At 41.2% G+C, this 23,704-nt stretch overlaps 1 protein-coding gene across 9 annotated transcripts in view; it reads left to right on the top strand.

The window, feature by feature from the left end:
- Window positions 1–12,783: 12,783 nt before the first annotated feature.
- LOC137380632 (ubiquitin thioesterase ZRANB1) overlaps window positions 12,784–23,704 on the top strand; it is a 79,035-nt gene continuing 68,114 nt past the window's right edge. For 2 of the 9 annotated variants that reach the window (XM_068052780.1, XM_068052769.1), the window contains exons 1-2: window positions 12,980–13,218; window positions 18,403–19,262. In XM_068052780.1, the coding sequence (XP_067908881.1) occupies window positions 18,446–19,262 (817 nt within the window). In that variant the 5' untranslated portion in view covers window positions 12,980–13,218; window positions 18,403–18,445. The other 7 variants (XM_068052772.1, XM_068052774.1, XM_068052773.1 and 4 more) reach the window with 7 other exon arrangements.

The raw sequence follows: 23,704 nt of genomic DNA, 5'->3' as shown, positions 1-23,704 counted from the left end.
CTTGCTTTTCCGAATTGGCTTTTTTCCAGATTTATCACTAAGTCCACTGCTTGTAGTTTTTTAACAGAATTTTTAGCTGGTTTAAGTGTTCTTGCCAAGTGTTACTGTATATTAGTACATCATCAAGATACACTACACAGTTGGCGACCACCTGATTCATTAACCTTTGAAAAGTGGCTGGGGCATTTTTTTGCACGCATGGCATCACCCGGCACTGATAAAGACTGTCAGGTGTTACAAAAGCTGATATCTCTTTGGCTCGAGGAGTCAAATGAACTTGCCAGCATTGTTTTAACAAGTTAATCTTGGTAAGAAACCTCGCACTGCTGATACAGTCTTCTAAACGAGAAATTGGGTAGGAGTCTGCCTTCGTTACGCATTGACTTTTCTGTAGTATATACAAAATTGGGTTGACCTGGCACGTTTCGGTTCTAGAAATATTGGTGAAGTCCAGCTGTTTTGACTAGGTTCGATCAAATTGTTTTCCAGCATGTATTGGATCTCAGCTTTTACTTGGGCCTGTTTGTCTGGACCTAAGTGGTGAGGATGTTGTTTTAAAGGAACGGTTCCCCTTATATTGACATCATGTGTCGCTAAGGTTGTACATCTCGGTTCATTCCTACAAACTCTTTTAAATGTTTTGAAAAGTCTCGTTAGGTCTTCACGTTGTTTTGTCTCTAAGTGCAAAAGCTTGTTGTCCAATTTTCCAAGCCATTCGCTAATCTGATAGTTGGAGGTTCAGTCTGTGAATTGTCTAAGCCTCCTTCTGCCTTATCCTCACTATCCCTTTCCTTCTCAACAGTCCCGATTACCTGACATACCTGTACTGGCTTATCCTCCTCCCTGCAATAATATTGCTTTAACATACTGATGTGACACAACCGATTCTTCCGGCGATCAGGAGTGTCAATCAAGTAATCTACATTACCCACTCTTTTGATCACTCTATCTGGGACACTGAACCATGCTTTTAATGGTTCTCCCTGTAACGGTAACAATACCAATACTTCACCCTCTGGTTGAAAATTGCAGGTTTTTGCATTCTTGTCTGCCCATTTTTTCATAGTGGCTTGGGATGCTTTAAGGTTTTCCTGAGCCACACATGTAAGCTTTCATGAGCCTTTCCCGGAACACAGATACAAAGTCCAGTATCAAAGATTCATTCTTTTGTTCCAAGAATCTGTCTTTTATGAGTTTTAGAGGACCTCTTACTTCATGTCCATAAACTAATTCGAAAGGACTGAAGCCTGTGGACACATTCGGTGAGCCTCTGGTGGCAAATAAAAGAAAGTCTAACCCTTTATCCCAGTCATGCGGATATTCATGACAGTATGTTCTCATCATTGTTTTGAGAGTTTTGTGGTAACTCTCTAAAGCTCCCTGTGACTGTGGGTGATATGCTGAAGGTTTCAACTGTCTAATGCCCAAATTGCCCAGGACTTCTTGAAATATCTTAGACATGAAATTAGAACCTCGATCCGATTGAACCTCAAGTGGTAACCCATGTCTCATAAAGAATTGGGTTAACTTTGCTACTGCTATTTTAGCAGTAATTGTTCTCAAAAGAATGGCCTCTGGAAAGTGAGTAGCCATATCCATGATAGTAAGTATGTATCGATGTCCTGCTTTTGCTTTTGGCAAGAGTACTACAGAGTCTACCAATACCCTGCTAAATAGTTCCTCAATCACTGGTATGGCAACTAGTGGTGCCGGTTTTATGGTAGGTTGCTGTTTTTCCACCATTTGGCTTGCATGGCATGGAGTACAAAATTGTCTCACATCCTTTGTAGGACCTGGCCAGTAATAATGTTGGCTTATATGTGATTTGGTCTTCTGAATTCCCCTATATCCTGCAAAAGGAATGTCATGTGCTAACCTTAATAATCCCTGGCGATATTTAGGTGGTACCACTATCTGTTCAACAACTGTCCAGTCTTCATCCACAGGTCTATGAGGCAGTCTCCATTTCCTCCTCAAAACCACATTTGCCTTCTGGAATTCCTTTCGCCTCAGCTTCTGTCAGAGCCGTCTGTGCCATTCGGTATAACTCTGGATCTGTCAAACATCTCATTTGGATTATCTATATCCCCAAATAAGGTTTCAGATATGTGGCTACCTGTTTGTGGTGCCACTTTTACCTCCGACAATGGATCCTGTTTAGCCATTGTTCGGGTGACTACACACATGCAGAAATATTCCCGGAACTTGTTCCTGTAATTGTTCCATTTCCCTAACCTCACTTGGTTTCTCTGTAATTATTGGAGAAACTGACACTTTTGATCCAGCCAAATCATTTCCTAGGAGTAGATCAAGTAGATCAATTCCCTCTACTGGCAAACTGTGGACAACTCCTACAGTTACCATCACAGATATTAAGTCACTCTCTAGGTGTACTTTATATATATAAATATATATATCATATTATATATATACTCCCCGCCAATTCCTTTAACTAAAACCTTAGCGCCTTGTTATATCTTTCCCCAGCAAGAGTGTTTGGGTTGCTCCTGTATCCCTGGTATAATGATAGGTTTTCCTGCCTCACTTAAAGGATATGGAGTTACTTTCCCCTTTGACAAAAATTCATTATAACTTTCGGGTATCTTATTCTTAACCTTTACACTCACTTTAGTTTTTGTATCTAGTTTTTACAGCTGCCATTAAAGCTATAGCCTGGTCTGCTGTACTCTCAGTCAGAGTCTTTTCCTCTGCATTAGCTCTGCATACCCCAACAAGTCCTATGGGTTTACCTTGAAATTTCCAGCATTCTGAATGAAGATGACCCATTTTATGGCAATGGTAACATTTCGGCTTGTGAATCTCACTTCCAGCCTCTGCACCTTCCTTTCTGGCCTGAAGAGGCGATCTTGGGGCATTCCCAGCTGTTCCTTCTTGTCCCCGGCTACTTGCCTTCCTTTCACTCTCCCAATTTCTATCCTTCTCAGGTTTATGAGGGTGACGGACAAAAGTTTTTGGCTTATTCACAAGCTCCAAATCATCAGCAATTTCCGCTGCTTGCCTAGCTTTCAAAACTTTCAGGTTATCTACATGAGTTCTCATTACTGAAGGAATGGAATTTTTAAAGTCTTCCAAGAGAATCAACTGTCGAAGGTTCTCATATATGGGTTCCATCTTTAATGCCCATATCCAACAGTCAAAATTAATTTGCTTCACTCTCTCAAATTCTACATACATCTGCCCAGTCAATCTCCGTAAGTTCAGAAACTTCTGACGGTAAGCTTTAGGGACTAACTCATATGCAGACAGAATCGCCTTTTTTGCCATCTCATAATCTGCAGAAGCCTCTTCAGGAAGCAAGGCATAAACTTCATGAGCTCTGCCTCTCTGCCTCAGCTGCTTTGCATAAGCAGTGTCCAGCTTTCCTTTGGCCATTTCATCTGTTTGCCTATTTTTTCAAAAGATATGAAAAATGCCTCTACATCCCTTTCCTCAAACTTAGGAAGAGCCTGTATAAATTTAAACAGCTTTTTGATGGTTCCTGGGCTGAATTCAGATTCTTTCAGAACCGAACTTCCCCTGGAGTCAAGACTACCCCTTGTCTTAGTTCTATCTATCTTAATTTAAATTCCCTTTATTCTCTTTCACTTTCTCTCTGAAATGCTCTCTTTTTCCCTTTCATCTTTTTCGAATTCAAGTTTAATTATTGTTATTTCTTTTGCTGTTTCCTGTTTAAGCCTAAGTTTTTTCATTTCTTGTTCCTGCTCAAGTTTTTTCGTTTCCAACTGAATTCTAGCCAATTCCACTGCTGACTTATTACCTTTTTCTTCCTCTTCTAATTTTTTTGGATTAATGCATCAAATATCACTGCTTTTTTAGCACCTGATTTCAATTCTAACCCCAATTTTGCCACCAATTCTTTTAGTTTATTCTTAGTTAAAGTTATAGTCACTGAGTGAAACATTCTCCTTTCACAGAAATTCTGCTGCTAATGCCATTCTGATGATATAGACTGTACCTTATTACCAAAAAACCTGGTTTGTATTTTTTTTTCTGTAATTGGCGTTAGATTTGGATCCCGACAATCGAGCACCCCAATTAATATGATCCCAGACTCGAGAGCAATTAATATGATGCCAGACACAAGACCACAATTTATATGTTATCCCAGAGATGAGTAATTAATATAATTTCAAGCGTGAGCCCCCCAATTAATCTGATTTTGATCCCGGACGAGACACGCATTTAATATGTTATGACCAAGGCGGGAGCAATGCACCATAAATTCAGTCCCATCACTCCACAGGTCACAACATATTATTAAAGTTTTTGCACCAACCAGAAAAACAGCCAAATTAAACACTCTAGTAACCCCCCAGAATCAAACAGACCAAACCAGGTATCTTTAGACAACAACAAATTAACTATTTATTACAAAAAACTAAATGTTAAACAATATTAAGATAAACCTATGGCTGAAGACCTTATAACTTCTTATTTTAACCTAACTCCCCCATATACACACATACACTCAAAAACCACTGTTAAACGGTTTCTTTTTTTAAAAAAAATAGTTTAAAAATTAGCTGTTTCTTAAGAATAAATAAATAAGTAAGTCTTTGTGGGTTACATTCCTGATGGGTGAAGTATCCTAGTCTGAAAATAATCAAATGCCTCTCGAAGTCTTCACACTGATTTGATGAAACAGTCTTCAGTAGCTTGGAAGTAAAGAAAATGAGTTTTGCTATCTTCAGCAATACAAATGGTCTCTTCAAATAAAAAGGGCTTTTTTTTCTCCTTAGGCAATTAACTCGGCCTGTAGCTCCTCGTAGAATTTCTGCTCAGAGAGAACAGACAGCTCTTTTCTTCAGTAGCGCGCCTCGCTGGAGAGACTCTCAATACTGGTTTCAACCAGTTTTTGCCAGTTTTACACACAGTCAAATTGAAACATTATACCATGTGACATCCCTCTCCTTCTGTGGCCTAGGAACAGGTACAGCTGGCACCCTGTGCTCAGTCTTAAAGGCAGACTGTTTTCAAACAGAGTCTTAAGGGCACACACTGTTTTTAATCCGAGGAGAAAATAAATACAAGTCCATGACAGTACATGGTGGATACAGGAAACAAAATTACAATTTGGTAAGATTTTCCATTAGTTTTATTTTAATTTGAAACATTGTTGGTGGTCCTTTAAAAATGGGGGTCCAATTGATGATTTAATCATACTATTGATAGCCAAATAGAAGAGATCCACACACACAAATGAATGAACTTCTACTTTGACTTCAGCAGCATTGTGACCTGGAAAATGGAGAAATGTGAGTAAGACTTATTTCAAAAGGAGGAGGAACCCCCTCGGGATAATGATTTGGCTAGAGAGAGAGAAAAAAGCAGCAAGATCTTTTTCACACCTGTTTGGTGAATGAAAGAAACCTTGTTAGCGGCAGGGGGTTGTGGGGAGGGGGGGTGCAGGGATGAGGGGGCGGGTGCAAAGAGAATTAGAGGGCATCTCTGGCTCTGCTGGGAATAGCAGAGACAGAAACTGTAATTGCCATGTTTTATTTAGCTTGATGACTGACATATCTCCAAATAGGCACTAAATGTCTTCTCATTGCCAGTGCCTAAATCACTCTGAAGAAACCTTTTCTGATATCAGTGTAGCTCAAGGTTTTTCTGAAATTTATTAAACTTATTTATCCACAGACCAGAGTAAATCAATCAGTTTATTAGTCTGCACTCTCAATCAGATCCAAATTGGTGTTGTCACCAAGTTTTAATTAAAATATCAGACAGTTCTAGGATGTTTGGGCCCTTTTACTACAATTTACAAAAAGACATTGTCAGGAAAACCCTATATGCCAAATAGCACATATTAATTTCATTAGTTGGAAACTTACCTTAGACTCTTAATGGAAAAAATCCTATAAGTTAACTTTTAAAAAACTAGCAGCTAAGATAGCCACTGCCATTTACATCTGAAATACCAGGAGATTGGTCTAGAGACAAAAAGTCTAACAAGAAGCCCAGCCAGAGCAATGGCTTGCTCTAAGTGATTGAATTACCTAGAATGGATTCATTAGCATGGCCATCAAGGCCATCCCCACCCATTGACTTTAAAAGAGCCAACCCCCTCTTGGTGTGAATGGACATCATAGGGCATGTAGAACCTTGAATTTCATTAGAAGATTCCAGAAAAGCCTCATTAGAAACAAGGGGGATTGAGAAGAACCATGTGACTGCTTGTTCCTCACTGAAGAAACAAGTCTTGTTACACAGACAAGCAGACAGGCAGTAACCAAATGGACAGTAGCTGAGAAGGCTGCTGTCTTTCTCTCTCACCAGAAAACATTGAGTGAAACCGCCCATGACTGATGGATCCTCCAAGCCTACAGACAGCTATAGCCAGCAACCAGGGGAAGAGAGCCAACTACAGATTCTGACTTCAGGAAAACCCTGAGCGAAGCAAGCCAGCCAAAATACACTTTGACCAACCAAGAACGTCAAAAATACAGCTTCAGCTGAGGACTACTGGATCACCCAGTTTACAGACTGTATTTAAGTTCCATTTATTCTGGACTTTAATCCAACCACCAAGTCTATTTTTCCTCCTGTAATCTATTTGTGCGTGTGTGATTCTTGTGTGAATGTGTGTGTGAATGTGTCGTATATTTTTTTAGCATTTTTAAATTGGGTTAGAGTGTTAAGTATAATAAACGTACCTCTTTCTTGTTTAAACTTAAGAAAAACTTTCCGATTAGTTCTTTCACAATCTCAGTAAAGGAAAAGGGTAAAACACTCACAGTGGTGGTAAGACCAACCACCATTTCAAACTGCGGTCAAATAAGAGGAAGGGGCAAGAGGGGAGCCTGAGACCCCTTCCTCACATGGCTGTAACAACATCAATTAACCCTTCTAGCTTATTCAAGTTTCCTGTATTATTTCCAGAATGCCAAGTCTTCCTGCAAATGTATCCAAGATGTTGCTAGTTTTCCTACAAAATATAATCAATTATTTTCAATGGTTGATTCAAGATACTTTTTAAAAACTGTGTAGATTCTACATGTCAATAAATTCTGAATTACAATGATCATGAACATGAACACTGGAATATGCTTACCCCAACCAGTTTAATTTATATGTCAGTATTTCTCACTGTTTTAGGTGAAAATATTTCTGTACTAAAATAGTATGAGTATTTGCAGGCTAAACAACAGCTTTGCATTTGTATAAGCATCATTAATGTGAAAAATGCCCCACGGGAGGCAGGTAAGGAAATAAAAACTGCAAAATAGTAACAAAAAGAGCAAATGACAAGAGTTAGGATTGGTGATAGAAAGCTTGGCCAAACAATGGCTTTGAGAAAGTTTTTTTTTAAAGTTTTCATGTTTTGAAACATCATGTGATCAAGCATCCAGGATTGTCTTCAACCAAAGGTGGCAACCCTAGTGTTAAGACTAATTCCAAGTGTTTTGCTCCAGTGTTAGCTTAGGCTCTAATGCCTGATTCCAACTACATTTACACTATAACTACAGCCCAATGCAACCATCACTACCACTGAACAGTTTCTCAAAGTCTTCACACCCAATTAAGGGGTATGGAGAATAAATACTTCATAACATCTTTGAAAGTATCCGTTCAGAAAGTTAGCATTCTGATGATTGGCAAAGGACAGCATAATGGACAGAGGGGGAGATGGGGTGGATGACTTCCACTTTTCACCTCTCAACTGACCATATATGTTGTTTTTAAAAAATATTGTTCTAGTCTGAGTGTTTTAGAGGTCAAATAAACAGACAAACAACAGGTATTCTCATAGGATTAAAAGAAAGATAAATTATTTATTCAACAATACCCAAAAATATTCACCTCACCCACTCACACATGCACACAAAAGAGATAGAGATCAGAGGATAGTATGCATTTAAGCCCAATTGTTGTTAATAGAGTTCACTTTGAAACCCTCTTGGTTTTCCAGGAGGATTTTTTTTAAACAGCGGTGCAGGGCTGGTGTTCCTATTCTTGGGTCACTGAAGTATTACAGACTCTCTGGTTAAGACTCAGTCAAAGTCAGTGGCGTGAAATCCTGTTATGATTTCTCAGGTGAGGAGTTTTCAAGGTCGCCTTGCACTCTCTGTCTCTGTGGTTTAAAGATGTTTTATTTTTTTATTTTATTTTAGAGATACAGCACTGAAACAGGCCCTTCGGCCCACCGAGTCTGTGCCGACCAACAACCACCCATTTATACTAACCCTACACTAACCCCATATTCTCTACCACATCCCCACTATTCTCCTACCACCTACCTACACTAGGGGCAATTTACAATGGCCAATTTACCTATCAACCTGCAAGTCTTTTGGAGGTGGGAGGAAACCGGAGCACCCGGAGGAAACCCACGCAGACACAGAGAGAACTTGCAAACTCCACACAGGCAGTACCCAGAATCGAACACGGGTCGCTGGAGCTGTGAGGCTGCGGTGCTAACCACTGCGCCACTGTGCACTGTTACAGGCAGGGTCTCCTTCCTGGGTGTAATAGATCTCACTGCTTCCTTGCTGGCTGGCTTTCTGATTCTGTTTCTCAGAGGGCTCTTTTTTTTAAGAAAAAAAAATTAGCAGGGTTGGTTCGGTCAGATGACCAGAGATGTTCTCCCATGGTATTTTTTTAAAAATTCATTCATGGGATGTGGGCGTTGCTGGCTAGGCCAGCATTTATTGCCCATCCCTAATTGCCCTTGAGAAGGTGGTTTTGAGCTGCCTTCTTGAATGGCTGCAGTCCATGTGAGGTAGGTACATCCACAGTGCTGTTAGGAAGGGAGTTCCAGGATTTTGACCCAGTGACAGTGAAGGAACGGCGATATTGTTCCAAGCCAGGATGGTGTGTGACTTGGATGGGAATTTGCAGGTGGTGCTGCCCTTGTCCTTCTAGTTGGTAGAGGTTGTGGGTTTGGAAGGTGCTGTCTAAGGATCCTTGGTGCATTGCTGCAGCGCATCTTGTAGATGGTACACACTGCTGCCACTGTGCGTCAGTGGTGGAGGGAGTGAATGTTTGTAAATGGGGTTCCAATCAAGCGGGCTGCTTTGTCCTGGATGATGTTGAGCTTCTTGAGTGTTGTTGGAGCTGCACCCATCCAGGCAAGTGGAGAGTATTCCATCACACTCCTGACTTGTGCCTTGTAGATGGTAGACAGACTTTGGGGAGTCAGGAGGTGAGTTACTTGCCGCAGGATTCCTAGCCTCTGACCTGCTCTTGTAGCCATGGTATTTATATGGCTACTCCAGTTCAGTTTCTGGTCAATAGTAGCCCCCAGAATGTTGATCGTGGGGGATTCAGCAATGGTAATGCCATTGAATGTCAAGGGGAGATGGTTAGATTCTCTCTTGTTGGAAATCGTCATTGCCTGGCACTTGCGTGGCACAAATGTTACTTGCCACATCACCCCAAGCCTGGATATTGTCCAGGTCTTGCTGCATTTCTACATGAACTGCTTCAGTATCTGAGGAATCGTAAATGGTGCTGAACATTGTGCAATCATCAGCGAACATCCCCACTTCTGATCTTATGATTGAAGTAAGGTCATTGATGAAACAGTTGAAGATGGTTGGGCCTTGGACACTACCCTGAGAACTCCTGCAGTGATGTCCTGGAGCTGGGATGATTGACCTCCAACAACCACAACCATCTTCCTTTGCGCTAGGTATGACTCCAACCAGCGGAGAGTTTTCCCCTGATTCCCATTGACTTCAGTTTTGCTTGGGCTCCTTGATGCCATACATGGTCAAATGCTGCCTTGATGTCAAGGGCAGTAACTCTCACCTCACCTCTTCAGTTCAGCTCTTTTGTCCATGTTTGAACCAAGGATGTAATAAGCTCAGGAGCTGATTGGCCCTGGCGGAACCCAAACTGAGCGTCACTGATTATCACCCATTATCTTGGCTTTGAATCCTGAGTCTCCCTGTCTATAAAGGGCTTTGACAACCCAGTCCTTGAAGATAGGAGCCATTTAGCATTGAATGGGTTGTATAGCATTTTAATATGCCTTCTCCAGGACTCGTTCAGTTGCGATGATGGACTTAGTCTCCAACTAAGTCACTAAGTATATTTTTAGTACAGGAGAGGTTACCTGACCTCTTACTCCATCTTGTCCGCAGCAAAAGTGTGCCCTCAATTTTTGGAGTTTAGTTCATCAGTTCATTTTTACAGTTCGTAATTGCTGCAGTTCACTTTAGTTCATAACTGTTCCTCGCGTGAGCATGACAACAGATACAAGCAGCCAATTTTTCCCCCTAATCTGTTTGGCAACAGATACATGCTAATCAATTTGTATCAACTACATGAATATCAACTAAAAGGCCAGAAGGGTGCAGAAGTCCAGCATTTACTCCATTTCTCCCCAACTTCTGGGCTGATTTTTAGTTGTACTTCATCCCCAAATTAAGAGACAGAAAAGAAAGAAAAAAACGTGCATTTACATAATGCCTTTTATGGTTGTGGGACGGTCCAAAGCACATGACAAACAATGAAGTACTTTCAATGTAAGAGATGCAACAGATAATTTACGCTCAGCAAGGCGCCCCAAACAGCTGAAGGCATGGCCTTCAATGATGGAGCAATTAAAATTGGAATTGGAGGCCAGAATTAGATGGGTGCAGGTATCTCAGAGGGTTGGAGTCATAGAGTCATTATGGCACAGGAGGCCATTCAGCCCATCGAGTCCATGTTGACTCACTGTAGAGCAATCTAGTCAGTCCTATTCTTTCGCTCTATCCCTGTAGATCTGCAAGTTTATTTCCTTCAAGTGCCCATCCAATTTCTTTTTGAAGTCATTCAATGTCTTCAAGGATCTCTGCACCTGAACCCCAAGATCCCTCTGTCCCTGCATACTCTATAGAACATGCTTCTGTTAATCCACGAATAACATTTGCTTTCTCTTCCCCCGGATCCCAAAAATGGTACCATTAGGTTGTACGTCTAATTCTGACCATTAAACATCTATAATAATAATATAATAATAATAATAATTTGCCTCCACATTTTCAAATCAGTCATGGGTTGATTTGGTGAGCGGAGACTGGGCTCTGGCTCTTGCTGCTCCCTGGCCTGTTACTGAGCTCCAGCCCTAGGCTATTGCTGCTCCCCAGCCTCCATTGCTGGACTCCTGCTGTCACTGCTCTCTGGCCACGGTTACTGGGCTTCAGCTTTCGCTTCTCCCCAGTCTTGTTTACTGGGCTCCAATCTCCAGCTCTTGCTGCTCCCTGGGTTCGGTTACTGGGTTCCGGCCCTCGGCTCTCACTACTCCCTGACCTCGTTACTGGGCTCCAGCCCTCTGCTCTTGCTGATCTCTGGTCTTAGTTACTGGGCATTGGCTCTCACTGCTCCCTGACTTCGGTTACGGGGCTCTGGCCCCCAGCTTTCACTGATCCCTGGCCTCAGTTACTGGGCTCCAGCCCTCGGCTCCTGCTGATCCCCAGCCTCAGTTACTGGGCTTTGGCTCTCACTGCTCCCCGGCTTCGCTAACTTCCGGCCCTCGGCTCTCAGTGCTCCCTGAACTCGCTAGTGGGCACCAGGTCTCAGCTCTCTTTGCTCCCCGGCCTCATTACTGGGCGCTGGCCCCTGGCTTTTGCTGCTCCCTGGCCTCAGTTACTGGGCTCCAGCTCATGCTGTTCCCTGGTCTCAGTTGCTGGGCTCGTGCTCTCATTGTTCCCTGGCATTGGTTACTGGGCTCTGGCTCTCAGTGCTCCCCAGCCTCAGTTGCTGGGGGAGGGAGTGAACTGCATGGAAGTGGCAGAGGGTGTGGATGGCATGGGAAGGAGCTATGGCATGGGGGGTTGTGGATGGCATGGGACTGGAAAAGCGGGGGGTGGGGGGCAGACAGCATGGAGGGCCTGGGATGGCAGGAGGTGGTGTTGATAGCATTGGAGGGAGTGGTGGATGGCATGGAGGGAGAGGGGACAGCAAGGTGGGTGGCATGGGGGGGGGGAACAGCATGGGAGGGGGCAATGGCATGGGGAGGTGCAGCATGGGACTGGGGAGCAGGTGGACAGTATGGGAGGGAGGTGTGGAATGGGGATGGCATAGGAAGGAGGGGTGGGATGGGGATGATATGAAAGGGATGAAAGGAATGGGGTGGGGATGGCGTGAGGGGGATGGGTTGGGAAGGATGGAATTGCACAAGATTGGGATTTTAAAAATGCTTTTGCAATAAAAACAAGTTTTTCGGTTCTCTGCTAGGTCTCACCAGAAATGACCAGATCAGTTGGAACGATTGTTTAGAAACATTAACTCTGCTTCTCTCTCCACAGATGCTGCCAGACCTGCTGAGTATTTCCAGCATTTCTCTTGTTTGTGTTTCAGATTTCCAGCATCTGCAGTATTTTGCTTTTATTTTAATGATTGTCCGTGTCGAGCTAGTTGGATTTAGAAGATTTTACTAGCCCAGTAAATGTAAGGTGAGTTACTCCATTTAAAGTTTCAATAGTAGTGGCAAAGTCCAACTCCAGGGCAGGACACTCTGCCACAAACCTCTAATCAGCTGATGTGCATTCCACTCGACCAAACTGTGTGATGTAATCATGGGCCAATCAAAAGCAGAGCTGGAGAGTGTCACGTGATCGGCGGATTGCTCCTCCCCTCGTATTTAGTTTACGCGGCAACGTCACAGCCTGGTTACTCCGGGTGACGTCCGTTCCAAAATACCAAGGACGGCGATTGCGATTGGCCCTTTACCTGAGTCGGGGCAGCGGCCAATCAAGGGAGCGGGCGGCCGCGAGGTGCGGTGTGACGTTTTAAATATCCCAGCAAACTTTGTCTTATGTTGTCTTTGCCGTCGCCATTAGAGTCGAACGGAGGAGCTTCAGGGAAAAAAAAAATGTCATAAGGGAAGCAGGCTGGGGAGGGAGGGGGTGGAAGCTGGAGGTCGCACGTCGGACGGGTTGAGGTGCGGTGGGAGTGAGCGGGGTTTTTTTGGTTTGACCCGGCCACCATGTAAGGAAAAGAGCGGCGGGGGTGGCGGGGAGGGTGGGGGGGGGGAAAGAAGCGAGATCGACTGGAGCGGCGGCGGTGGCGGCAGCGGCGAAGAGACGTGAGAGAGAGAGAGAGAGAGAGAGAGCGCGCGGGGGAGAAGGTCTGTTTGTCTGTATGCGGCCCGTCTGACACTAACGTAAACATAAGGTAAAGATGGGGTGGCAGCGACGGCGGCGGAGTGGAAGTGCAGCCCCAGCGCAGCAGAATGTGAGGCCGGTGCCCGAGATCTGGAATTAGGTAACTGCTGGTTGTCAGTAACGAAAAATCCGCAGCTTAGTCCGCGCTGTTGAATTATGCTGCGCGAAGTGACAGAAACCTGATCGCAGCCCGGCCGGGCGCAGCGTGAGGTCAGATCTGCTCTTTTTTTTTAAAGCTCCAAGGGTGAAGTTTGTTTTAAAAAGATCCACATTCGTTCCTGTAACAACTGCTTGGGGGAGAAAGAAATGAAACAGACTCCGCTGACCTGCTGTGCTGGTTTAGGTGCAGTCTAAACAAAGCTTTTAAGTGTCGGCTTCAGCGGAGTTTTCAAAAGTTTGTCGCCAAGAGTCGCGATTTTGGTGCAATATCAGGAAAACCCTGGTTTGCTACTTTTTGTGCATTGGGAAGATTTTTGTTTTCGCGTATCGCGGATTTTTCAGAAAATGAGTTGTAACGATATTACAAGAGACTCTGGATAATCATTCAAACTTAAGGTGATTTTAAAAACAAAACAACGATCTGTTGAGATACAAAAATAAACGTGCCTACCTTGGTATAACTTGGCCTCCTCTGGGGTTCTGTTTCCAATTGCTTTTGCTCCAGACCTAATGCCACGTTTGTGGAGATTTACTTAATTTGAACAGCTCAAGTGTTTGCAAACAGGTCACTGTACCAGCAAGAGAACGTCACTCATTCTGCCACCTTGTTATAACTGAAACTCCTGTTTTTTGATACAATCTCGGTGGCCAAAAAGAAGGAAAAAAATTGTAAATGTATGACTTTGTAACAGTTGGTGAATCTTGCACAATTTGGACAATATTCCAGTTTAACGTCAGGTCTGCAAATGTTTATAAATGATGTCTTTTTAGAGTTCCGTTTATTACCGACTGTTTCTTTTACAGTTGTAGTCTTGAGAGATTTTTTGTTGTTGTCCAGTGCGTCTGTTATTAAACTTGAGTCTTTTTGTCACGTTTGTTGAACCTTAATCTAGCACATCCTCTTGGCTGTCCCACCACCCTCCCCGAATCCAGCATTACAGTTCAATTAATCCAAATTTGTTGAAATCCAGAGTTGCAATGCACTCTCCTCTTAATCTGAATTAAGCAATTTTGAATTATCTGATTTAACTCTGAATTCTCACTTTGCTATCTATTGCTAAATTCAAATTATTGGATAGTACAGATTTTTTTGTACAAAAATGGAGTTCAAATGCAGACTGTATACTGTCTGATGGTAAATTAGACAGAACTTGCTTGGTATTCACTTCTATTTTTAGTGATTTTGATTAGACCAAGGAGTTGAGATCGTGTAGCCAGATGGTGTAATTTTATTCTTGAGTAAATGCTAATACTGTTCTCTACTCATTAAATGTCTTGTAGTAAATAAGACATGTACAGCTTCTTGGTGGTAATTTATTAATCCTTTGGTTCTGCCTTGTTGGAACTCCACTTTGTTAGGTAGTGAAGCTTATACTTCTATCATGGCGCTATTAAACTCCCTATAGGTTCTATTCTAATCGGAAGGTATAATGTTTTCAGGTGATTAAGAATTTCTGAAATATATAAATGTTTGTACAGAATAGTGTGGTGCTCTTTTCTGGGATTACAATATTATAGATAACTTTACTCAAAACTATTTCCCTTCAAATTTGTATATTACCTAAGGTTCCATACTAAAGGGCTGACCTGGAGTATTCCATGATCTATGTAGCATGTTCTGTGTATAGTGATTATACTGGATTAAAAGTTGCTGTATGGTCTAAGAAGGCTTCAGGTTTAATTTTGAAATTTTGTTAGCTGAGCAGTGGGTGCTACAATTGTCTTGTTCACCAGAGAGGGGAAAAATGAAAAGTGGGACTCCTGCTGATCAGTATTGTGACTCCTGTTGGAAATTGCATGTGTGAATGTGGGTGAAGATGGGATTGGACTTCCCTACCTTCTTCCGTGGTTCCAAAGTAATGATCAAAACCTTTGATCTCTGTAGTCTTCTCTATCTCCTCTTTCATGCATTCACTTTTCAATATTAGGCATTTTAAGGCTTCCTCCATGTGCAGAGTCTTGCAAAATGCAAGTTGAGATTGTAGCTTATTGTCTAATGTGTATGGAAGGTTTTCATATATTAAATTTCAATGTTTTAAATTAGTAAGATCTTTATCGACTCTGTTAAATGGTGCGCCTTAATGTATGCTGTGACATATTAACGCTGAGGATATGTGACAATCTAAAAATAGATTTCTAAACTTTCTTTGGTCTTTAAGTGAAAAAATACTTTTCAGAAACAATAGTCACCATTGGTGCGTTCATTTACTAACAATGTTTGAAAGATCTACTCTAAATGTTCAAACTAATTTTTGACTGATTTTCTTTTTGCCTAAGAGTTTTAGCCTGTTTAAAGTCTCTGCAGTTAAATTTCTAACTACTTTCTGTAGAAAGATTTTAAATCAAATGCATAGTAGTAATTGTCCTTTGTAAAAGGGAGAATTTTTATATGCTTACAACCTGTTGTGGTGTAGTTTCTATAGAAATTATTTTTGCTCATGTGGATCAGAATTTTGGAGTATATTATGGGATTCAAAAGAAAAGTTACGCCATAAAAATTTACATGTGGTTTTGAAATAGGCATGTATATCTATGGAAAAATTATCTGTAAATTAGATTATTTTTTCTGCGCTCAAATGCAAATGCATTTCTTGTGTACTTGCAGTGGATCTCTACCATTTGCCACTGGTTATGCTGAATCTCTCAAATTATATAGTAGTAATCAGCTGAAATCAGAACCCACAAATGCATCTGCCTTTACACTAGCTAATTTCTGGAAGAATCTGTCTTTTTGAAAATTAATGTCTTGGGATCAAATGTGTTCACAGGCAGGTATCCATTTTTATGTATAATTGGAAGGTATTTTTTGAGAACCATTATTTTGGAGCTCAATTTTTCTTCTAGACTGAGGGTGTTATGTTATCCATATTGGATATGATGTTTACAGTGCTTTCCACTCCAAGGAGTGACATCACTAATGTATATACAGTTGAGGAATGTGAGGAAACTTGTTCTAGAGGATATAGTAAAAATGCCAACTGAAAATGCTGGTAAAACTGGGTCAGTCAACATCTGTAAATACAAACAAAAAATAATGTTTGGGTATATATCCTTTTCCAGAAATGGAAACAAATTTTCCAACTCCAAACAAGGATGTACAGCTGTAAAACTAGACCTCTTCTCTCTTTGCAGCACTGACTGTCTTGTTGAATATCTAAAACACTTTCTGCCGTGCAGTTTTATCTTTAAATATGCAGGGCATCTGGTTCAACTACTGTATCTTGAATTATATGTGTTCAAATAAAAGTGGAGAATACTTCAGACATTTATGTAACAAATTTGAACTTTTTGTAATCTAGGTTCTGACCTCCACTTAGAAACCTTAAGTAATTATCATCTGCAGTGTACTTCCTGAAGAAGTAGTAGATGTAGAGTTGACAGTAAATTTCTAAAGGGAATTGGATATATGCTTCAAAAGGGAAAAAAATAATTTATATCTTTTAGAGAAAGAATGGGCGAGGAGGAATAATTGAGTAGCTCTTTCAAAGAGCTGTCCCAGGCACAATTGGCTGAATGGCCTGCTCCTGTGTTGTATGCTTCTATGATTATTTATTTGGTTTGGCCCTGCTGAATACGCAGAAAGTCCATGAAATGAGCACAACACTTGACTGCTGCTAAGCTTAACCTTAGTCTGATGGTACATCTTGGAAATGTTGGACTTTCTTGGTTCTTCATTTGTAATAGAAATTTTCAGTGCTCTTTTTTTAATTGTTCATTCTCAGGATATGGGCATCAATGGAAAGGCTGGCATCTTCCCATCTCTAGTTGTCTTGAGAAGGTGGTGTTGAGCCACCTTCTTGAACCGAGTGATGTTCTAGGCCATTTCAGTGGGCAGTTAAGAGTTGGTATGGAACTGGATTCACATATAGGCCAGACCAGGTAAGGAGGGCAGGTTTCCTTCCCCCTAAAGGGCATTAGTAAAGCTGTTAGGTTTTTCTGGCAATCCAGTAGGTCACTTTTTTTTTTATTGATGCTGGATTTTAGAAAATTAATTCAAATTCTCAAACAGTCATGGTAACATGTAAGGAACATTATCAGTTAATAAAATAAGATTTATGTGAATTATGCTAAAGGATAAGTCGCACTTCACTTGAAGACATGATCCACGAGTACATAAACTTGTAATTTGCATCCAAATAGCTTTTCATATGCATGCCAAGTTTGTTTGAAACATTAATTGGGGAGTAAGAATACAAGTCTTGCTTGCTTCTAAACAAATGGATTTTGCAGTGGGTTCTAGATTTGTTTTCAAAGCTTATATTAAAAAATGGCACACATTGGGTGTAATCAAAGCTGACTTGTACCAGAACACGCATTAAGCCTTGAAGTTGTAAATATGATGGACATAATGGGGACTATTAATCTTTTTTTCTTTGTGAGGACTTCACAAATGACCCAACTTTCCTTTTTTTTTATGGTAACCAAATTACCAGTTTGAGATAACAAACATGTATGTGCTATGCTGTGGTCACATTAATTGGCTTGGAAACCAGTTAAGTTAATTTGAAATGGAAAATGAATATATAGTTGCTTTGACATAGTTGCACAGAACTATGTTTTAGTTTTGCCCTCTTAATACCAGTCCGCTTCGTTCTATGCTTGTTCCATACTATTGTAAATTGATTTAACCTAGGCACCTTTGTGGTGTTGATTCTTGCAAAGTCTCTTTCAATTTTGATCCATTCATTGTAGGAAAAGTTAAAAGCTCTCTAGGTTTGAATGGTGTATCCAGAAGGTGGAAGTTTAAACCATCAAATTTCCATCCAGTTACTAATGGCTGAAATGTTAAAGTCTCTCCAAGCACACCATTTTTAAGCTAGCTCTACTATAGTACAGGCTCAGGCTAACTGGATTTGGTAGTTCTTTGTTCCATTTGACAGTTTACTGATTTAAATGCAAATTTTATTATTTTGACATGTTTTGGGGTATGTGGGGGGGAACTGTAGAGTTGTCTGGACCTGGATATCATTGTGTTCCCTGTTAAAATAAATAAGGGTGTTGTATTTCTCATTTCTCATTACATAAAGTAATGTAGAATCATTTATAATGCTTGTTTTCAATAAGTTCTGCCTAAATGGGGCGGTGAGAATTCCTGTATTTAATACTTTTTAATTTTATTTTTCAGACACCAATCCAACATTGAAAACTGGTGCTTGGTGTGAGCAACGATGACTGAATATGGAATAAAGTGGGCCTGTGAATATTGCACATATGAAAACTGGCCATCTGCAATCAAATGCACCATGTGTCGTGCACCTAGACCTAATGGCACTATAATTACTGAAGATCCAATCAGGGGCAGCTCAAGTGATTTGAATCAAGACTGGGATACCACAAGTACAGAGGGTGGTAGCAGCCCTCTGATTTGTCCAGACTCTAGTGCTAGACCAAGGGTTAAATCATCCTACAATTCAGAAAGTGCAAGCAAGTGGTCATGCCACATGTGTACTTATCTGAATTGGCCAAGAGCAATAAGATGCACTCAGTGTTTGTCCCACCGTCGGACCAGAAGTCCTACGGAGTCCCCCCAGTCGTCTGGTTGTATTTCAAGACCAGTTCAGGCTTCTCAGGACCCTTGTGAAGAATATAATGACAGAAATAGACTGAACGCAAAAACACTGCTTTGGACATGCACGGCTTGCACATATGAGAATTGTCCTAAGTCTCGCAAGTGTGTAGTCTGTGACTATCCTAGACCTAACAATTTGGAAGCAATTGAATTTGCAGAGTCTGAGGAAGCTTCATCACTGATAAATGAGCAGGACAGGGCTCGATGGAGGAGCAGTGGCAGTGGAGGCAATAGCCAGAGGAGGTCTTCTCCAGTACCGAAGCATGAATCTGAGATGAAAATGGACTTTCAGAGGATTGAGCTGGCTCCTGGGGCTGTAAGCAGTAAAGAAGAGCTGGAAGTGGACTTTAAAAGACTCAAACAAATAAAGAACAGAATGAAAAGATCTGATTGGCTGTTCCTTAATGCATGCCTAGGTAGGTTTGTTTTTAAACTTCATTTTTGTGTTCAACACACTTTTCTCATACACAATATTCAAGAATAATGTGCAGAATTCCTTGATATATTTGTGAAAGAATATTTTGGGGAAAAATGAGAATGTGAAAACAATTTGCATTTATTTAAAATCTGATGAATCATCATATGATTACTCCACATTTCTACCTGCCCCCGATAACCTTCCACCCCCTTGCTTATCAAGAATCTATTTAACTCTGCCTTAAAAATATTCAAAGACTCTGCTTCCACTGCCTTTTGAGGAAGAGAATTCCAAAGACTCACGACCCTCAGAAGAAATTTCTCCTCATCTCTGTCTTAAATAGGCGTCACCTTATTTTTAAGCAGTGATCCCCAGTTTGAGTTTCTCCCACAAGGGGAAACATCCACATCCACCCTGTCAAGACCCCTCAGGATCTTGTATATTTCAATCAAGTTGCCTTTTCTAAATTCCACCGGACATGAGCCTAGCCGGTCCAATCTTTCCTTGTAAGACAGCCTACCCATTATGTGAAAAAAATCAGCTTACTGTACTAAGCCTATTTTCAAATGAATTTAAAATAAAAGGGTGCTGCTGTGATTCCATGTATGGGCCACTTCCAGCAAGTTCTGGACTGTTATTACAAAAAGCAATTCCCTTTGTCAATACAACCTAGAAACACAAAAAAGACTAAATAAATGATTGCTCTAGTAAACCTTCTCTGTACTGCCTCCAACGCTTTTACATCCTTGCTTAAATAAGGAGACCAGTACTGTACACCGTACTCCAGATGTGGTCTCACCAATGCCCTGTATAGCTGAAGCAAAACCTCCCTGCTTCTGTATTCAATTCCCCTCGTGATAAACGATTACATTCTATGAGCTTTCCTAATTACATGCTGTACCTGCATAGTAACCCTTTGCAATTCATGCACTAAAACTCCCAGATCCCTCTGCAATCTCTCACTATTTAGATAATGTGTTTTTTTTATTCTTCCTGCCAAAGTGGACAATTTCACTTTTTTCCACATTATACTCCATTTGCCAGGTCTTTGTCCACTCACTTAACCTATCTATATCCCTTTGTAACCCCCTTATGTCCTCTTCACAAGTTACTTTCCTTCCTATCTTTGTCATCAGCAAATTTAGCAACCATACCTTCGGTCCCTCCTTCCTAGTCATTTATATAAATTGTAAAAAGTTGAGGCCCCAGCACAGATCCCTGTGGCACACCACGCATTACATCTTGCCAACCAGAAAATGACCCATTTATGCCTACTCTGTTTCATGGGTTCAGCATTGCAAGTCACTCCCACAATTAGACCTTTTGTCCCCTATGAACTCATGTGCTTTTACCTGCCCAGTATTTGGGTAAATGTAGCAAGATCTGAGGTTGAATAGAGATCACTTGTCACTTGACACAGGCTACTGAATTTAAGAACATAAGAAAGAGCAGGGCTGATGGTGGCCTCAACTCCACTTTCCTCCCTGCCCCCCCTTCCCGCAGTAACCCGTAACCCTTGTAGATCAAAAATCTGTCTAACTCAGTCTCCACTACTCTCTGGGGTACATAATTCTTAAATGGGAGGGTCCTTTATTTTGAAACTCTGCCCCCTAATTCTCGATTACCCCCATAAGGAAAAACGTCCTCTCTGCATCTACCCTGTCACGCCCCCTCAGAATCTTGTTTCAATAAGGTCACCTCTCATTCTTCTAAACTCCAATGTGTGTAGGTCCAACCTGCTCAACCTTGTAAGACAACCCCTTCATCCCAGGAATCAACCTAGTGAACCTTCTCTGAATTGCTTCCAATGCAAATACATCCACCCCACCTTAAATAAGGAGACCAAAACCCTGTGCAGTACTCTAGGTGTGGTCCCACCAGTGCCCTGTACAGTTGTAGCAAAACCTTCTTTTTACTCCATTCCCCCTTGCAATAAAGGCCAACATTCCATTTGCCTTTCTAATTACTTGGTGTGCCTCCATGCTAACTGTGTTTCATGTATGAGGACACCCAGATCCTTCTGTAACACAGCATTCTGTAGTCTCTCCTTTTTAAAAAAAAAAAATAAAATATCTATCTTTTCTATTCTTGCCAAAGTGGATAACCTCACATTTTCCCACATTATATTACATCTGCCAAATTTTTGCCCACTTACTTTATCTATATCCCTCCGCAGACTCTGTCTGTATCCTGCTCACAACTTGCTTTCTGATCTTTGTATCAACATCAAATTTGGCTACAATACACAGTCCCTTTATCTGAGTCATTTGATGTAGACTGTAAATAGTTGAAACCCCAGCACTAATCCCTGTGGCACCCCACTAGTTAGTTTGCCAACCTGAAAATGACCCATTTATCCCGACTGTTTCTTGTTGGTTAGCCAATCCTCAATCCATGCTAATATATTAGCCCCAACGACATGAGCTCTTATCTTGTACCTTTTGGAAATCCAAGTACACCACATCTACAGGGTCCCCTTTATTCACTCTGCCGGATACATCCTCAAAGAACTCTACGAAAGGAAATTCATGCTTGATAATTGGGCAGAGTCAACATAGTTTTGTTATGATTTTCTAAAACTCCTGCTGCTACTTCCTTAATAATGGATTCCAGCATTTTCCCAATGACAGGTATTTGGCTAACTGGCCTAAAATTTCCTGTTTTCTGTCTCTCTATTTATTGAATAGGGGCATTACATTTGCAGTTTTCCCAATTGTTGGGACCTTTCCAGAAACTAGAAAATTTTGGAAGATTACGATCAATGCATCCATTATCTATGCAGCTGCTTTTAAGACCCTAGGATGCAGGCCATCAGTTCTAAGGGACTTGTCAGCCTTTAGTCCCATTAGTTTTCGTCGTACTTTTTCCTCTAGTGATGGTGATTGTTTTCCGTTCCTCCCTTTTGCCCTGTGACTTTCAGACGATAGAAAATACTTTTTCAAAGTGTCAGCTGTTTTCTTTTTTTGCCATTATTAATTCTCTAGTCTCCTCAAAGGGACTGACGTTTACTTTAGCTAATCTCTTCCTTTTTGTAGACTTGTAAAAGCTTTTACAGTATTTATATTTCTTGATAGTTTGCTTTCATATTCCAATTTCTCTTTTTTGAAATCATCATTTGCTGGTTTCTAAAAATGTTCTCAATTTTCTGGCCTACCACTAATTTTTGCAGAATTGTACCCTTTTCTTTCAATTTGATACTATCCTTTACTTCCTTAGTTAGCCATGGATGGTTCATCCTTCTTGAGTCTTTCTCATGTTTCTTATGTAGCCACGTGATCTCTGCAATTTCATTAGATGGCAGAATGGAGGAGGAGAAAACTGAATTCTTTAAATCCTCACGAGAGGTGATCTACCCTGCAACTCTTTGCTGGAAAACTATAAAAACCGCACATGTTCAAGATGTACAGGTGTGGTTGCATACAGACATAGCCTAGACTTTTTATGCAGACTGAGGCCTTGAAGTAAAAACTTGAATGAAGGTATCAAAAATTACAAAAAAATTAATAGGCAAATTTGTCATTTATGTATTTCAAAAAAATTAGTTTTTAATTCCTAATTCTGTGTCAAATTTCAGTTGTGGTGAAAAATTGGCAAAAGTTTGTTTTTGGTTAATTCAACAAATGTTGCAATGAAATCCTAACAGTTTAAATAGGATTTTCCCATTGTACAAGTTTACAAACAGAATTAGAAACACAGAAAATAGGAGCAGGAGTAGGCCATTCGGCCCTTCAAGCCTGCACCGCCATTCAGTACGATCATGGTTGATTGCCCAAACTCAGTACCCTGTTCCCGCTTTCTCCCCGTATCCCTTAATTCCTTTAGCCCTAAGAACTATATCTAACTCTTGAATATATTTAATGATTTGGCCTCAACTGCTTTCCGTGGTAGAGAATTCCACAGGTTCACCACTCTGAGTGAAGAAATCCCTCCTCATCTCAGTCCTAAATGGCTTACCCCTTACCCTTAGATTGTGACCCTGGTCCTGGACTCTCCCGCCATTGGGAACACCCTTCCTGCATCGAATCTGTCCAGTCCTGTTAGAATTTTGTAGGTTTCTATGCGATCTCCTCATTTTTCCAAACTCTAGCGAATGCAGCCCTAATCGACCCAATCTCTCTGCATATGTCAGTCCTGCCATCCCAGGAAGCAGTCTGGTGAAACTTTGTTGCACTCCCTCCATAGCAAGAACATCCTTCATCAGATAGAGACCAAAACTGCACACTATATTCAAGGTGTGGTCTCACCAAGGGCTTGTATAATTGCAGCAAGACATCCTTGCTCCTGTACTCTCATCCTCTCGTTATGAAGGCCAACATACCATTTGCCGCCTTAACTGCCTGCTGCACCTGCATGCTTGCTTCCAGCAACTGGTGCACAAGGACAACCAGGTCTTGCTGCACCTCCCCCTTTCCCAATCTATTGCCGTTCAGCTAATAATTT

This window comes from Heterodontus francisci, chromosome 20, assembly GCF_036365525.1.
Source record: "Heterodontus francisci isolate sHetFra1 chromosome 20, sHetFra1.hap1, whole genome shotgun sequence".
In the NCBI taxonomy this organism is placed as follows: Eukaryota; Metazoa; Chordata; class Chondrichthyes; order Heterodontiformes; family Heterodontidae; genus Heterodontus; species Heterodontus francisci.
The sequence above is the reverse complement of the archived record's forward strand: the minus strand, read 5'-3'. Positions and strand labels throughout refer to the sequence as shown.